Genomic DNA, 17723 nt, shown 5'->3' with positions numbered 1-17723 from the left:
CTAAAAGAATAGCTGTAAGCTTAGTGCTGGATTCCTTTTTCTTTGTTTTTCCTCCAGACAATCAGTTTCAACAGCGAACGTGTAACGTATTCTTTTAGCTAGTTTTTTTGTTTGGGGGTACTTTGCTTTCCTTGGAAAAAAAAAATTAAGCAGGTCTTTTGTTTTTTCAGTCTGTATGCATATATACAGTGTCATCGTTACAAACCAGGTTAGATGAAGGTGGTGCTTTTGTATGCGTACAGGTAATGTTATTGCTAACACAGCCTTTCACACATGGTAAGACATTTCTTGCCCTGAAACATTGGCTGTTTAAAACAGTTTTGACAGGGAAAAAATGTAGAACAACGTTCCAGAAAAGGTAGGCTGTGGAAGAACTTCTGGAGAGGAAGGGCTGGAATAAGTTAGAAATAAAGAAGGAGGAAGAAACTATTTTAGGCTTTGGAGGTAGTACCACAGGCACTGTGAAGCAGTAAATGGTGCAAAGGGGAGCACAGTCAAGTGAGAAGAATGTGGAGTGGGTGGGAGTAGAAGAAAATGAACGTAACGCGCTGCCCTGCAGCCTGGTGCCTCTTGAGCTGCCGGTGCTGCAGCTGTGAGTACCGGCACTGCTGCAGCTGAATTTCAGGACATGTATAACATACCTCTGTGGAAACTCAAGTGCTGAGCAGTATTGCAGAAATGATGCTTGTATTGCAATTGTATGTTATACAACACCATATCAGTTGTGCTTCCTCTTTCTCTCGTTTTCTTTTTTTCTACTTTTTTGATGAGCACTTTCCTAAGGGGTTTCACAGGAAACTGGAGGCAGATGAAGCAAAGATGAGAGGCCTGTGTGCATACTTTGTACTTCATTAAATACCTATGTGCAATCTCTTACAGTTAGTTCTCATGGAATTGCTTCCTTTCATCTCACAAGTAAGGTATTTGCATGCATCACCAACTTTTTGAATAAGAATACTTAATATTAAAGATGGGTTTAAAGTCATTGCCCATTCCCTTTTAGGTCTAAGCAGTCACATTTTTGTGAGGGGTGTTTTCTCACAATAATGAAGAAAAGATGCATCTCATAAAAAGAGAGTGGGGGAAAAAAAAAGCTTGAAGGGTTATTATTCATAACTGTATAAGCTAAGGATATAAGAGAGAGAAATAACATTGTAAGGAAAGGTTTAATTTATTTAGATTATTTGGTCTATTTGGAGGAAAAACCTGACAAATGTTTAGGACTGGGACCTACAGAAGGGTTTACAGCTGAAAGCTTGTTTCCCCCCACAATTATATCTGTTTGTCTAGTAGAAGGCATTAACTCTCACTGTAAGTGTTTGTTCTCTCTTTAGACTGGGTCAAAACAAAAAAGCTTCTTGAAGATGGAGCTGCAATTCCTCCCTTAACAGTTTGCACTGAATCCTGCAGGTGCTTAGTCTAGTTGTTTTAGGATTTATCTCATAAATAATAATTTGGCTTTTAATCATACCTTTTAGTTGACTCCTTCTTACATCCAAGCTTTAACCTAGATGATTACCATAGCATCACCTTAAATAGAGACAATGTAGCTGAGGTTTCAGGGCCTGAATCCACCAACTTTAATAAATGAAACTAAGTGAATAACTATAAACAAGAATGTGAAAGTAGGTTATCACACCATGCGATAACATCTGTTCCTTGGAAACATGAAAGTACCTATTTCTGTGTCAAGAACTAAACCCTGTTTAAGTGGTATTATAATTGATTAAAATTTTCTTTTGTGTCCAAACTTCAGCGCATGAAGTTATGCTGAGGCTTCTGTGTGAAATGATGTAATTATCTGCATGTCCTATCAGTCAGGTATTTATATTTGAAAACCTGGGTCTCTATCATCTGGAGGATCCTTATCAAGATGAGAGCTCAACTGCGTGGGATAATACACAGTTGCATATGAAGAGACCTGGTTCTGTCCCTGAGTAGTTTGCAAGAAGCAACACGTGAAGTCGCGTCCCCCCTACCACCACCACCTTTTTATTTTTTTTAAAGGAAGGAATGAGAGCAAGGGTTACAGCAATTCAGTTGCATTTAATGTTGGCTGACAATATGTGTAAAGTGGTCCAAATTGGCTTTAACAGCCAGTCATTTTCACTGGGAGAAACTGAATATCATCTTGTATGATGGGAAAATGATTAGACAAAGCAGCAAAAGCACTTGAAGGCTGTTTATATGGAGATTTTTCAGCATTATTGGCCCGATTAGAAGTTGACTGTTACTCAAATCACAGGCTGATGGCGAGATCAGTGGTAATGTAGAAAATTAGGAAGTGATAGATGGATTTTTTCAATGCTAAAGCCTAATTAAATTACTAAAATGATGCTTTTAAGAGGTGCAGTTGCAGCACAAACTGCGTGGATGCCAAGATTGCAGCAGGGTTTTCCTTACACTCAGTAAAGTACAAATCTCTATCCCTTAACTGTGGTTGTGTAAGGTGCTGCTTCCTGGCCATTTTGTACCTTAGTAGCTCACTATGCCCTGTTATTCTTCCCTGCTCCTGTGCCCAGCAGACAGGAGTTTTGTTCCGTCTTATATTCGGAATCACCATTTAATTCTACATCTAAAGATTACACGTGGAAACAAATGCAGTGCTTCTTGCTTTACTTACTTGCTTTGTATAAAAATGTATTTGGGTTGAGAAGGCAGCCTCACCTGTTTCGGTTGGATGATCCATGCCTCAGAACAACCTGTTCTGGGAGAGGCAGGCTGGAACAGCTTGTGGATGCATCTCCAGGGGCACAGCCTGCTAAACCTGTTTGCCTTGTAAAAGCTGAGGTTTCTGCTCAGGATTAAAAGTTATGGCTTCACTTTCTTCTTCCTTGCTTTTTTTTTTTTTTACCTGCCTAAAAAAAGAAGTTGTTAAAATGCCATCTTTTCATTAGGGCTATAAAAACCCTGCTTGGCTTTTTTTTTTTTGCTATGATTTAAATAATGTCCCTCCTGAGGCTATTCTTCCAAAGATCAGGTATTCATGTTATTTTATTTTTTGTGTGTAAAATCATATTCTATTTCTTGTCATTATTATTAGTTTCTGAAACTATTAGTGCTGCATGTAGGGTACTGCCTGCTAATCCTACAGGCTTGTGTGAGAGAGCTCAAATCAAACAAGAACATGCATCTCCCTTAAAAAAAAAAAACCTAACATACTGTGTGTAATCCAAATTATCACCTTATTTTCCAATTCAAGGCAGTATGATCCACCCAAGATATCGGAGCTGTTGAATGATGATACAGGTTATTTATTTTTTCAGTGTTACTTCATTTGAGTTAGAAGACATTTGAGATAGAAGACACCAGTTTGTTGGCTTAGGTACTGTGCTTCAGCTTCTTAGTGTTTTGAAGAGTGTCAGGCTGAGTTACTCCGTCAGCATTGCCCTCCATGCTTTTTTGTGGTTTCAGAAATCCTGCAGGAAGCTCATTAGGCACTGGTGGTGCCTGATGGATAATAACTGATGGACTCAGCAGCAGGCATTTCATCCCACTAATTTCTGTATCGAAGACCTCTTGACTCTTTCAGTTCATGAAAGTGTCTCGGAAACGGTCCTATTTGCTCTTCGCTTGATAACAGATATCAGTGTTTCTGCTTTGGATTGAATCACGTGCGTACTTGGGGTAACCTTTTGAGACAGTAGCTTGTGCAGCTGTAATTTTGGACCGAGCTTGCAGAATAAGTGGGGTCAGACATGGGTAATACTTCCCCATGAGCTCTTCCAAAGGGAAGCCCAGCAGTGTTAGCAGTGGTGCTCAAGATTTAGTAGCTGGCCTCCTTCCTCTAGAGATAATCATGAATCAATTTCCTTTGTGATAAGAAGCACTGGGCTGCTGGCTGTAATGAATCCTTTTTAATTAGTCATAGAGGAGAAGTCCTAAGTGCTTGTTTAAAGGCCTCAAAACACCATTAAGGCGAGATGAGGGTGCAGTCCGTGACCAAATTCTGCTTTGAATAATTACAGCGTTGCTGCCTACACTTCTCCTCCATATTCCAGTAGATACAGCATTCTTCTGTGCTGCTTGGCAGAAATGATCTTCTGTGTGCTCATACCGACGGCATTCCAGCCTAGGGGTGGTGGCATGTGGGAGATAGCAGAAACTCATTCCCATGTCCGTGTGAAGGGAGATCCCGCTGGGGCTGAGCAGCGGTGGCTGCGGAGGGCGGCACCCGAGGCCTCTCTCGCGGGGACGCCCCCGAGCGGAGCGGTGTGCTCGGGGTGCTTGGTGTGGGCCCTACTGGTGCTCCTCCTGTCATGGCGGCCACGAAATGCCAGCACGCGGGGAGCAGGCCAAGCCGTCTCCTGGGGTGCTGGACCAACGCCGCTCTGAAATATTTAGGACAGATCAGATGGTGCGAGCGCGTGTGCTGCGGAGGCATGCTGTGCGCAGCTGAACAACTAGGCATTATCTGAGATCCACTTTAAATACATGCTGCCTCTGTAATAACACCGTGTGGTTGTTCCAGATACTAAACTTCAGTTAATCTGCTGCGTCGGTTTGGGCTTGTAGGTCCAAAAATATCTTATTAGTGATTTATGTCTCTCATTGTTGTTCTTTTTTGTAATACAGCTATCTCTGCCCACGCACTGCTACCTAATCTGGTGTGTTTTTTGTGCTGTTCCTGTGGTTCTTCTGTGAGAAGAAAGCTTGGGGTCACCCACCCACAGAGTGGCACACACCTAGCTTTACTCGTGAAAGTTCAGCTGCTTGTACGAAGGTACATCTGAATTTTCTCTCTGTAGAATAAAAGTCACTAGCTTACCAAAACCCAAATTGTTCCTCAAGATAGGAAAATATTTGGCTTAGACTTCAATGCTTCAGTTAAAGCTTCAGAAAACATAAAGCTGTAGGGAGGATGGTAGGCTTTAAATCCTATATGTCTTTATTTATCTTTATAGAGGTGAATAATATCCTCTACTATCTGTGTGCACAATGCTTGAATTAATTTTGTGTTGATTAATTAAAAGAAGGGGAAACTTCATTTCTTTTACCTTTATCCTACTCCCTCTAAACCTGCAAGGCAGCTTCTGGTGGAGTTGGCTTCAAGCATTCATTAGCATAGCCTGGGCCTTTGACACACTGCACTGGTGATTTATGCTTGTGAATATTCATTGTAGCAAATTCAGTGGCTTTTCTGCTCGCTTTGTTTCTTGGGGAGTACTGTGCAAGATAGAAAATCTCCTTGCAGCCCCTAACTATTACCTCCCTTCAGCTGAAGTTCTCTGCATTTGAATCCCTTTGTATGCCTGTGAGCAAAGAAAACGTTTAGTTCAAATGTAGCATTGCTTATCAAAAAGGAAAATGACAGAGACATGAGAGGTGGTAGGATAGTCACACAATGTCACCGTGCGTGTTTGTTAATATCAGCCAGCTTCCACCCATCTTGTGAGCTGTTGTGAGAAGGCAGTTAAGAGAAATGCAGATTAATCTTGCAAAGAATAAGGGAATCAGGGAGGAGAAAAAGTCCATGAGAGAGCAAACAGGAAATGATAGAAAATGCTTCTGAAGTTAGAAGTAAAGATACGTGAAAGGACAAATAGGAAAGGGAATGCAACAAGACTAATTTTCCTCTTTAAGTACAGTGATCAATGTTGGAAACTCTCAAATACTATTTCCATTTTTGACAAAGCTTTGCTTTGTGACCCTGAGAAAGCCTGGCTCCTGAAGTGTGCCATCTGAGAAACCATATTCTTCTGTTTGAGCTAAGATGCAGTAAGATAATAGGAGGGAAGAAATTTATTATTTTTAGGGAGGGAAGTGACAGAGTGAGTGAGTTCCGTTTTGCAAAAGTTACTTAAGTGTCCATACAATTTGACAGCCATTCTTTGACAATAAGAGATTCAGACAAAAAAAAAAAAGAAAAACTTTAACATGCTACAGCATGCTGAAGTGTCTTAGTTTCAGCTGATGGGCTCATTCAGAATATCATTGTGTGTTTACTGAGTGTTTTATCTGCAGTGTCTTCATACTAATTGAAAAAGATTTATGACACTTCATGATTGTGAGATGACTGAACAAGTGAAAGTGTTTAACCAATACAAAAGCATTGTGTACGTGCTGAAATTTTTCTACAGAAAATTCTCACTGAATGGTGTATCTTGAAAGAAGAACAAAAGTGGGTGAGAAACTCTCTCAACTACTCATCCTTGCTTCTAATTAAACTAGAAAACTCAAATGGAGATGTAACAATTCTCATTAATTTATTGCTATTTTAATAATAAGATGTATCAAGTGTTTTTAAGGTGATCAAATACAGTTATTTCTTGCTTCTGTCATTATTAAAGTCAACAGGTAATTTTTTTCAGATCATCTTGGGGCTAGTGCTGCAAAGTGCAGATTGTAAAAGCATTCCCAAAGAATTTGCAAGGTTTTCAAGATGAAGTAACAGCTGAAGCAAATCTCCTGAAGGTGAGGGAGGGGGTAGTTGGTTGCAGAAGTAACAGTGTGTTAGCTACTCAGTTGCCTGGGTGCAAAATGTACCCAGGCAACTGGTGGGAGGTTATCTTCATTTCACTGAAATCAGTTTTGTCATTGAATGCTTTGGGATGGGATTTTACTATTTCTTTGAGGGGTGTGTGGGTGTGCTTTTGTTTGATTTCTATTTAAATTGATCATAAATATGTGTGTATGTATATATATATATGTATACATATATGTATACACACACATTTAGCAGTCTTAACTGGTTAGTAGTGGGGGCAAATTTTGCCGTTTCTCATTCTGGTATCTATTTCTATGTTTGTACATTCCCATATGTACTGGTGAGTATTGTCAAAAACACATCATAAATGAATTCACCTTGAGAGCTATCTGTTAATGCATTTTGGTTTAAACATGCTTACCTTTAATATATTAAGGTTCTGGATGCTCAGCTGCAGTAGTCACTGACTTTTTTTTTCTTATACACAAATCTTAGTGGAAATAATGGCAATATTCTGTGCATTTATGCTAAAGTCATGTTTTTCCATTTAAAATAAAGTGCCATGGAAGAGGAGCTGTTAAACCCTTTCAAAGGAAACCATGCACAGAGCAAATCCATTTATTCTAAAAGTGAACAAAATGAGCCATGTTGTCATTTTAGTGAGAAAGCGTATGAAGTCAGCTCCTGCATTTTTTTTTTCTACCCAGACTTTGGAAATGGAAAAGTGGTTAGCGTAAGATAAACGAGGGTGTTGTGGGGAGGTTATAATTGGAAATGAAAAGTAAATATTGGTGGACAATCTACTGCTGAGTATCTGGAGTGATGAGGTTATATGGGAGACAGCCGTGGAAAATGCCAGGATGAAGATGGTTAGATTGGGCTCAGGGGTTGGACGAAGGGAGTGAGGTGGAGAAATTGGGTTGGGGAGCTGGGGGGAGGGTAGCAGTGTGCCTTCTGCCACCATAACAAAAACCACTACATTTCAGAGTAATAAGCAGTATGGAAATGTCAACTACTTTTAATTTGACGCTAAGCAAATGATGCTCTTCAGAAACTCGTAATGATACTACTGGGGATGACGTTATTTTGAAACAAACAAACAAAAACCTCTTGAAAATTCAGCTTCGTGATATTTAGGATACTTGTAAATGATAAACAGTTTGTTCACTAGTTATCAATGGTTGTTTTAAAGTGAACCTAAGGAATTAATTTACTATTTTTTTGGCCATCTGTCTACCACCATAAATGTTGGTAGACATGCCATCTTGTGTACTGCATACTTGAAAAATCATGTTTGTAAGTTTTGAAATCATTTTCCTCTTCAGGATGTGTTTCTCATGACGGCTGAAGTTAAATAATGTACGGAATTGGAAAGTTTAGTTTTTGTTCTTTGTTTTTCTTCTCTTTTTTTATAGCTTCCTCTTTAAAAAAAAAAAAAAATCCAATGGACCAATTAAAAAACACACACACACACACAACAGCACTAACAAGCAAACAATCCAAAAGCAAAAACCTCAAAGTATGGTTTCCTTGGGGAAGTTAAGTCTAAACAAGCATACAGTAATAAATATTAGCAGAAGTATTAAATGATTTATTAGACAATCCTTACTTAAGAAAGCTGCTTAACTCTTACAACAGTCAGTGGGATTATAATGTGCTTGACTTTAATTACATCCCAAGGGCTTTCCTCATTTGCATTTTGCATGCATGGAGAACTTCAGGTTTGCATCCTTTTTTGGACAAACTAGATATCATAGCAATCTGAGTAAAATTAAAGCACTCCTGTAGCAAAAGAGGGCACTGAAGTGGTGTTTTAAGAATGAAACATTTGGTTACTGCTTTTGTACTATTTGAAATCTTTTATTTCTGGCTCTTTTCCAATGTGGAAGGAGTTTGTTTTCAGAGAAATGTTGTTGCCAAGGGACGAATGTTGACTGTTGTGTTTAAAACAAGAATCACAGGCTGATATGAATTACATTCTTTTAGCAATTCTTCTCTGGATAACTTTAAAAGGTCCTTCCAGTTTCCAGAATACTTAGGTCAGCTCTTAGGACACGAACACAGTGTCTCATCATTTACGTGAAGAATGTTTTAAAGAACTGGCAATAGCTTTATTCATTTTTTTTGTGTGCACAGTTGGGAAATGTTGGTTTCAGATGATTACGCTAATTAATAACATACACCATTAGCGAATGCAGTGATTTCCCTCCCTTTTGCCTTTTATCTTTTAAAGTCTTTATCTGAGCCATTCGTCAGACAACCTGTGTGGAGAGCTGTCAAACAAGTTCATTTATTCTGTGATCAGAGCAGCATTATCTGGAGCAAAGTTAAACTTTTTTTTCCAGTTTCCCCGTTGATAATGTGAAGCGAATGCTTTGCAGTTATCCGTTGGGTTTTGGTTCTTCCAAGGATCAGGGATGAGTTACGGAGCTCACTTGCTCCAAAGAAGGGTTTTGTGTGAGTCCGTCCCCATGGTAGGACTGCTCCTGTGCTCGCTCCACCAGCACTTGAGTTGCTAACCACCTTATAACAATGGGAGAACGGGACAAGAATAGTAACTGCAAACATGGTTTGTAGTTCAGCTTTTCTGGATTTTTGTAGGCCATGTTATGCCATTTAAATCTCTTCCAGTAAGCGGCTTGGTTCATTAAAATATGACTTGAATGAGTTGTCTGTTCTCTTATTTAGAAGCAAGCAGTTGTACAGCACTTCTGCACTGCTCTACAAGGATAAATGGCTGTGTGGTTCTCTGACTGATTTCCATATTTTTTATGGAATTTCTAAGTATTTTTGTTTAATGTCCCTTAGTATTCAATACTTTAAGAAATACTGGGTCAAGAGATAATAATTTACATAACAACTCTGCATAGCTTACCTCAGGGTGCCAAACCTGCTGCCGTGCCCTGCCTGTGCGGGAGCCCTACAGGAGAATATGACAAGTTGAGCCAAAGCAGGTGATTTTTCCCTGTCAGCACTCTCCTAAGCCTTTAATCTCCCTTTCCAGATTTATTTTGGGGCCTTTGCACCCTTTCTTCTCATCCTTCCTTTCTTGGTTCAGTGTGTCCTGTGAATTCCTGTGAGAAGAGTGCCAGCAAGTTTTTACGAATCTCAGCTCCACTCTGCTTGCTGATGGCTCTGGTGGCTGACCAGGGATCCCCCGTGGAGCTACATGGATGCGGCCTGATAGCTTCTGAGTCTGGGAGCTACACTTCTGAAATCTTTCCAGGAAGCCATAGGCCTGCTGGACAGACATCAACACTAGCTTTAGCAGTCAAATTTATTTTAACAGAATTGTTAAATGCTTTTTGCTAGCTATGATTTCTCAGTCTCACATAGAGGCATATGTTTATATGTAAACCGCCACAGTATAAGAAAGGTATAAAACTGTTAGTGTCCAAAGGAGGGCTACAAAGATGGAGGGTCTAGAGGGGAAGGCATATGAGTAGTGGCTGAGGTCCCTTGGTTTGTTCAGCCCAGAGCAGAGCAGGCTGAGGGGAGGCCTCATGGCGGCCTGCAGCTCCCTCACGAGGGGAGCGGAGGGGCAGGCGCTGAGCTCTGCTCTCTGGGGACAGCGACAGGACCCGAGGGAACGGCATGGGGCTGGGACAGGGGAGGGTCAGGCTGGGGGTTAGGGAAAGGTTCTGCACCCAGAGGGGGGTCGGGCACTGGGACAGGCTCCCTGGGGCAGTGGTCATGGTACCAAGCCTGCTGGAGTTTGAGGAGCGTTTGGGCAACATCCTCAGACACATGGTCTGATGTTGGGGTGGTCCTTTGGGGACCCAGGAGTTGGACTCCATGATCCTTGTGGATCCCTTTCAACTCAGGACATTCTGTGTTTCTATGGTTTCTTTTGTCAGCTCGAACTAGAGGAGCAAACCTTCCTAGTTACCTGAATCTAGATGTGACAGCTCCGCTTCCTTCAGCTCTCCTGCCAGTCGTGATCCCTTTCCTCATTAATCTCTTTCTGTTTTCCTGAAAATTTGCTTTAATCCTGACACCTGTTTGGAAACTTCAGATAGACTTCAGATAGAGATAGGCATTGAGTTATCTTGTTGATAAATTCTCAAGATCTAGTTGTTTTTTTAAAAAAAAAAAAAAAAGTTCATCACAGTTTTCCCTCACCAGATGGTCCTTATATTCAGCAGTTCATACTGGCTTAGAAAAGATAAATATGCATTTACAGTGAACTTGTCCAAGTTATATTAATCAATAAATTGTCATTTAATTTATGGATTTCTGGGAAACATAAATAACTGCCTACATAAATCTGTACTAGAAAGTAAACAAGATTTTTTCCATGTGAATTAGCTTATTTCCTTAGCATTCTGTTTAAATAGCTTTTTATTTTTATTTGTTTAGATGACTCCAACAGAAATATCTGAATATTCATCTGATAATGACAGCCTGGAAGAAGTGGAAATGGAGACCGCTAATCCAGGATTCTCTAAGAAACTGCAGTCGAGTTTGGCGTTGATAATGGGGGAAGTTCCGACAAGACCTGCCAGTGACTGGCTGAAGTCTGCACAGGCCCTTCTACAAACTCCTAAGAAACAGTCAAGCAAGGCTTCTAGAACCCCAGAAGATTCTGCTAAAAAGAAGAAACTACTGAGGTAAACGTTCTGCCTTTCTGAAGGATTTTTTTGTATTGTAAATAAAATAATACAAGTTAACTAACAGAAGAGTAGGAATGTGTTTCAATGATAAAAACTTTAAAGATGTCAACTCCAAAAACTTGAAAGAATATCGTTTATCTGTAAACAAGGAAGACAAGAAACAACTTTTTTTTTCAGTCTTAAAACTTGTGGTCAAAATTCTCAGTCTGAATTCCTGCATACAAATTGATGCAGGTGTAGTACTTTTAACGATGCCTTAAATTATGTTACAGTTATGAGAGTATGCATACTTCTCTTTTAGCTTGTAATCATTTCATTGCTTTGTGCTTCTTCAGATATGTAGTGAAAATGCTATACCTCTTACTTCTTTAGTCCTTTCCAGATTTATCAGGGTAAAAGTATCCAGAATACAATATAAAAGGGGCAGATGTTCAGTAGTGCAAGGCAGAGTGATACTTAAGCAAAGGTGTGATGTATTTGTTTATCTGAAATTGAGATCTTTGTGACTTAATTAAATGTATTAAAAAGATGCGGAAAGAAAACCACCAGAACCTGAGCAGCAGAAGTCTGATGTTCATGATTCATTATTTTCCTAGCTAACTACAGTGCAGAAATAGTAGCTTCTTATATTATATTCACTAAGTTGCTTTAATTTAATGGTATATGTGAGGGCATGGTTCAAATTACTGAAATAGAAATTCTGAACGGTGCTGCTATAGATGCTGATTGTATCTTTAACAATATGGTTCGTTCTTACTCTTTTTACAGCTGATTCTATACAGTAATCAATCAGAAAATAAATCACTTTAAAAGCACTTTAGATAAATAACCATACCTTATTTTTCCTCTTAAAACGTTCTTGTCTATTTCAAAATGTTGACTGAGGGAACAGATTTGAAAGTTGTAATTACTGAGGATCTCTGTACTTACAGTGCTTTGCTTGTGCAATCAAGCTCTACTTATTACTTTAAAAACATAAAGACAGAACTGTACTCGGTCAGACCAAAGCCTTACTGACAAAAATGCCTGTTGGTGGCCAAAAGCAAGTATGTGTGAAGGTAATAAGAACAAGACAAGTGTATAGTGGTATCTTGCCCAGGTGTACTTTGAGCTTTCAGCAGTTTACTGCTTGGGGGCTGTTTGAGTGGTTTGTTATCCCTGATGGATTTATCCAGTAGTTTGTTGTTTTTTTTTTTAAGTCAAAAGCTGTTGGCTGCAGCAACAATATCCCTCGCTTAGGAGCTGTGTAGCTTAAATGCGACTTGAGTCTGCACCTACCATCTTCATTTGGTGACCCTTAGTATCAAATATTTTAGTGCAAAAATTTGTTTTTACAGCAAAGATACTCCAAAATAGCTATATAAGAGAATAATCAGTGTTACTGATGTATTTCTCTATTTCTTTTATTTCAAAATTTCAATATAGAATGCAGTCTGTCCAGAATGGGTAGAGGAGGACAGCTTGCACGGGAGATTTTTGGGGTATTTTTTATTTTATTTTATTTTTTAAACTATTTGATCCTGTGCTTCCACCTTGGGTTCCTTTGGGAACACAGAAGCAAGCAGGAAATTCCTCAGATATAAGTTTTGTTTATCTGATTACTTGCTTGTCCAGATAATTTTCATCTTTTCATTCTTCCTGTTCAGGGCACTAATTCTGTATGTCTTTTCCACTTTTCCTTTCACTGTTGACCGAGCACGTTTTCATTTTATGTGCTACCACTGGATATAAGAGTCTGCATACTAGATAGGAAAGCTTAGGTTTTCAGTGCTGTGGGTTGAAGACCAGTTCAGGGAAAGGTTTATCAGCTTCTTGGTCAATGAAGTGATGATCCCTTCTTTCTGGTTATATAGCTAAAAGCTATATAGCAGTTGTTGGCTTGTCCTCTCCTTTTTTCCCATCTCTACTGCAGGTTGAGACCACAGCAGAAAAAGCAATAAACCTAAGAAATTCATCTTGCAGGCTGAATCTGGTCCATGGTTTCCCACTTGGACCACTGGGAACTGTGCAGTGTGTGGAAAAGAACTTCTACTTAACCAGGCTTTTTTTTTTTCTCCAAGCTGGTGCTTAGTGAAGTCTGGGTTGACAGGAGATGGTAGAAGTGATAGAGCCATGGTCTTTCTGTGTGAATTCCCATGAGAGAGGTTCAAATCCAAAAGCAGATTGTTTTACTATGTGTACTGGTTGGAGAAGTCCTGCTCTAAGTGGAGTAGGCCGCCTGTGTTCTTATTTCCACTTTTTACAAATCAACAATATTTTTTCTATTTTATTCTTTTTGCCTTTTGAGATGACTACAGCTACCTTCAAAAAGTAGAGAGAACATTTTCTAAAAATTCTAGCTTATTTTCTGAAAAAGTTCTATACCATGAGTAACAGTCTTCCAATATTATTTAGGTCTGCTGCTGTTTGCATTTATATTTGCACTACCTGATTGCAGCTGTCTTCCTATTACCTTAATGACTGCATTTTTCTGCCCAACCTGAAATTGTCCTTAGGACTGAATAGTCCTAAATTGGAAATGAGCAGTTGACCGGATGGGAGGAAAGTGTGTTATTTATTTGATCCTTTTAAAGATACAATTATCATACTCTACAAAAAAAAAAAAAGAGGTCTAACCTAAACACCATAAATCTTCAGAGGTAAGCTGATTATTAGAATTTAGTTTAATTATTCGTTAATGCTAGGGTTAGGAATTTGAGTGTAATGTCAACATGTTGGAGTGGAAAGACGATGAGAAGCACACCTGTCTCCCCAAAAGAAACATGCAACATGCACAATGCTGTGATGGGTGAAATTTGAAGGGGCACGTTGCAATCATTCTGTCAGTAGTTATGTGGGGCTTCGGAAAGTGATTAGCATCTGCACAAAAAGAAAGGCATAGCTGAAGGAATTTTTCCCTCAATAACTGTCTGATCTATTCTGTGCCCTCTTACCCAATTCAAACATCTCTTCATATATCCACTGTAAAAATAATAGTTTTTGTTTTCAAAATTGCTTTATGTGGAGATTGTTGTTCTTTCTGCCATGGTCTGCAGGGTAGAGCTGGTAGTCTGTATTGTGCTGATGTCCAGAGGTCTTGCTGGCCCTGGTCAGGTTCTAGATCTCCCTGAAGGGCAGGGCTGTAGGAGGTGCCAGCTCTGCCATCCTAGTAGCAAAAAAAAATAAAAAAATCTTTCATTTACAACTATCAAAACAAAGCTCCTGGACATCCTCACCTTAGACATTGGTTTTATGTGCCATCTTTAATAGCTATCTTCCTTTTATTTAAATAAAAATGGGATTAGAGGGAATGGAAGTAGTATAATTTTCCAAGGTATGCTGAGAGATAAATGTCAATGTACTGCACTGATGAGCTACTAAAGTAGCTGATGAGGAAGTGCTAATAGTGGTATTTGATACCGAGATGAATTGGCTTGGTGATTAGGTCAAGAGGTATTGGTTTTAGATGTTCTTGCCCTTTTATTCCACCACAAAGTTTCAGTTTCTCAGCCTGAGTCAATGTTGCATGGGAAAATTATGCATGCGATTTGCAGACCTAAGGGTGAGAGAGTAGACACTGCAAATACCCATTTTCAGGAAGTTCTTTTTTTTTTCAGATTTTGAATTAATGCTAATAATACAAGGTAAAATGTATAACCTGCACCAGTTCCAAGGCACTCAAAGTTCGCGTGTTAAAGAAGGGAGAAATAATGTACTGACAGTCGCAGTTTGTTCTGTGGGTTAAACCAGTAACTGTGCTTGTTCAGTATTTGTAAACAAGAAAACTCAAAATGTGTTCACTCAGCTTTTCTTGTCTACAAGAAGACCTCTCTTGAAGGCTTTATGAATTGTTTGTTTTTTCTAGTAAAATTTTATTTCCATTAGCTAAACAAAACGTCTGGCTTTCAGTGCAGGAAATGGATATCTGAAGTTATATAACGTTAACCCTACTTCATCTAAATCTGTCATGTTGCAAGAGCTTTTACTTGTGAAGAATAACTGCTTTGTTTTGGGGGAGGGAGGGTTTTTTGTGTATGTGTGGTTTTGGTTTTTATTTGCTTGTTTTATGTGTCCCTCTTTAGCTTAATAGCAAAATAAAATCTTAGGAAATTCAATTTAATTATCTTATATATAATTATACTTAAGCCAGTAGATCACTTACAGATCTGATCTGCTAAAATTAACTTGCCTTATCAAAAGAGGGGGAAAAATACAGAATGTCCTGGTTCTACATGCAGTAAACTGGTCACACAGGGCCAAGTGAGGTCCTGAAAATAAACGAAAATGCCAAGGGAGGGAGGAGCTGGCACAAATGAAGCAGGCTTTAAAATTGGATCTGTTTTTTCTTACATGCATCCATAAGTAGCATGAGGGTATAACAGCAACATATATGCCTCCAGCTCTTACTCTGTCGTGGTGGCTCTTGAAAACGGTACCTTTGTTCCAGATGTTTTATGCAAGTGAGCTTCTTTGTGGAACAGTTGAAAAAAGAAATATAAAAGAGACCACGCAGACCAGAAAAGATTTGGGGCTTATTTCTTGAGAGAGGCTCCAAATCCTTGAACTCTTAAGAGGCTTCAGTGGGTCTGATAGCTGCGTGTTAGAAATGATCACTTGTGTTACAGTACAGATCTTCATTTTCTTATCATTTTACATGTGGGCATGATGCTGCTGATTTGACATGGAAATGGTTTGGGAGAAACATTGATCCTTTTCCAAGGGAAAGAACCCAGAACTTGTAGCAGAGTACAGTTACTGAACAAGTTTTATAGGGAATTAAAATGATTGCTGTCTACTCTGGTGTCTGCTTGTTCTATCACATAGGAAACGAAATACTGTTATGCCTTGATTATGCATGTCCACATCTAACAAACAAAATTACCCCAATGATCATGTTACTGGGGATTCATCCAAGGTGAATGTTTATAAATCTAATTGTTGAGTCAGAGCTTAAATAGGGCTCATCTGTACACCAAGTTACTCTTTCCTCTTTCAGATCCCATGTTACCTCTCCTGCTCCGGAGAGGAGTGGGCCTCTATAGAGGAGACATCGGTCATATCTTACATATGTACCCACACTGTTCTTTACATTAAAGGGGGCACGGGGTAGTGACTGTCAGCATTCAGCATTGCTTGTCATTTTGCAAGCTGTAAACAGCCTGATAACAACTGATGGTTTTACAGTATTGCCAAATTAAATGCCAGCCTGCTTAGGGGGTCCTTTTTTTTAATAAGCGAGCACCCCATGGAGTGGAATTGAACAGCTGAGTGTTACAGAAGTAAGTTACTTTACTAGTTAAAATATTAGTAGAAATTAGTGGAAATATTAGTAGAGACCTGTCATTACTTTGAAAGGAGAAAAGGGCCAACTGCTCAGTCCTGAGATGGATATGTGTAAGTAATCCACAGCATTTTGAAGTACATGGAGTTCTGAGAGTAGTGTATCTGAGGAGATGACTCAAAGAGATGCTTAAGTGTTCACGGTTCTTAAATTTGAATGAAGTCTGGGAAGGAGTAAATTTAGATGAATTTAATTCTGTGGGGTTATTTTTAGTAATTGCCCTGCTGAATTAAAACTTCATTAAATAAACACAGAAAGAGCTCCAGCAATTAAAAAAAAAAAAAGATTGAAAATGGCTTTTTAAAAACACAGCCTACTCATTAATGCTCTTTCTTTTTTCCATTTTCTATTAACCTTATTGGAGTTTGAAACTAGGGACCAGCAGCATCTGGTGATGCTTGACATAGGGTGGTACACTCATAGAGTCATTAAGGTTGGAAAAGACGTCCAAGATCATCCATCCCCCTACTCCCAATGTCACCTGCTGAACCATGTCCCTAAGCACCACATCCAACCTTTCCTTGAACACACCCAGGGACAGTGACACCACCTCCCTGGGCAACCTGTTCGAGTGCGTGGCTGCTCTTTCTGAGAAGAAATGTCTCCTCATTTCCAACCTGAACCTCCCCTGGTGCAGCTTGAGGCCATTCCCTCTAGTCCTGTCACTGGTTATTTGCGAGAAGAGGCCAACCCCCAGCTCCCCACACCTTCCTTTCAGGTAGTTGTAGAGAGCAATGAGGTCTCCTCTGAGCCTCTTCTTCTTCAGACCAAACAACCCCAGTGCCCTCAGCTGCTCCTTACAGCACTTGTGCTCCAGGCCCTTCACCAAGCTTCGTAGCCCTTCTCTGGACATGTTCCAGGGCCTCGATGTCCTTCTTGTAGTGAGGGGCCCAAAACTGAACACAGCACTCGAGGTGCGGCCTCACCAGAGCAGAGTACAGGGGAATGATCACCTCCCTGGTCCTGCTGGCTACACTATTCCTGATACAAGCCAGGATGCCGTTGGCCTTCTTGGCCACCTGGGCACACTGCCGGCTCGTGTTCAGGCAAGCATCAATCAGCACCCCCAGATCCTTTTTCTCTGCACAGCTTTCCAGCCACTCTGCCCAAGCCTGTAGCATTGCGTGGGGTTGTTGTGGCCAAAGTGCAGGACCTGGCACTTAGCCATGTTGAACCTCATCCCATTGGCCTCTGCCCATTGACCCAACCTGTCCAGGTCCCTCTGCAGGGCCTTCCTACTCTCCAGCAGATCTATGCTTCCCTCCAGCTTGGTGTCATCTGCAGACTTACTGAGGGTGCACTCAATTCCCTCATCCAAGTAAACAATGAAGATATTAAAGAGGGTGGGCCCCAATGCTGACCA

General features: G+C 40.0%; 1 protein-coding gene across 2 annotated transcripts in view; it reads left to right on the top strand.

Annotated features, from left to right (window-relative positions):
* SPIDR (scaffold protein involved in DNA repair) overlaps positions 1-17723 on the top strand; it is a 204042-nt gene that overhangs the window by 43468 nt on the left and 142851 nt on the right. For both annotated transcript variants that reach the window (XR_014579597.1, XM_083823913.1), the window contains exon 6: positions 10787-11037. Coding sequence is in view for 1 of the 2 variants with exons in the window: in XM_083823913.1 (XP_083680039.1) it covers positions 10787-11037 (251 nt within the window). In the remaining variant the exon portion in view is untranslated. The remainder of the gene's footprint in view (positions 1-10786; positions 11038-17723) is intronic.

This window comes from Anser anser (genome assembly GCF_964211835.1).
Source record: "Anser anser genome assembly, chromosome: 2".
Classification (NCBI taxonomy): Eukaryota; Metazoa; Chordata; class Aves; order Anseriformes; family Anatidae; genus Anser; species Anser anser.
The sequence above is the reverse complement of the archived record's forward strand: the minus strand, read 5'-3'. Positions and strand labels throughout refer to the sequence as shown.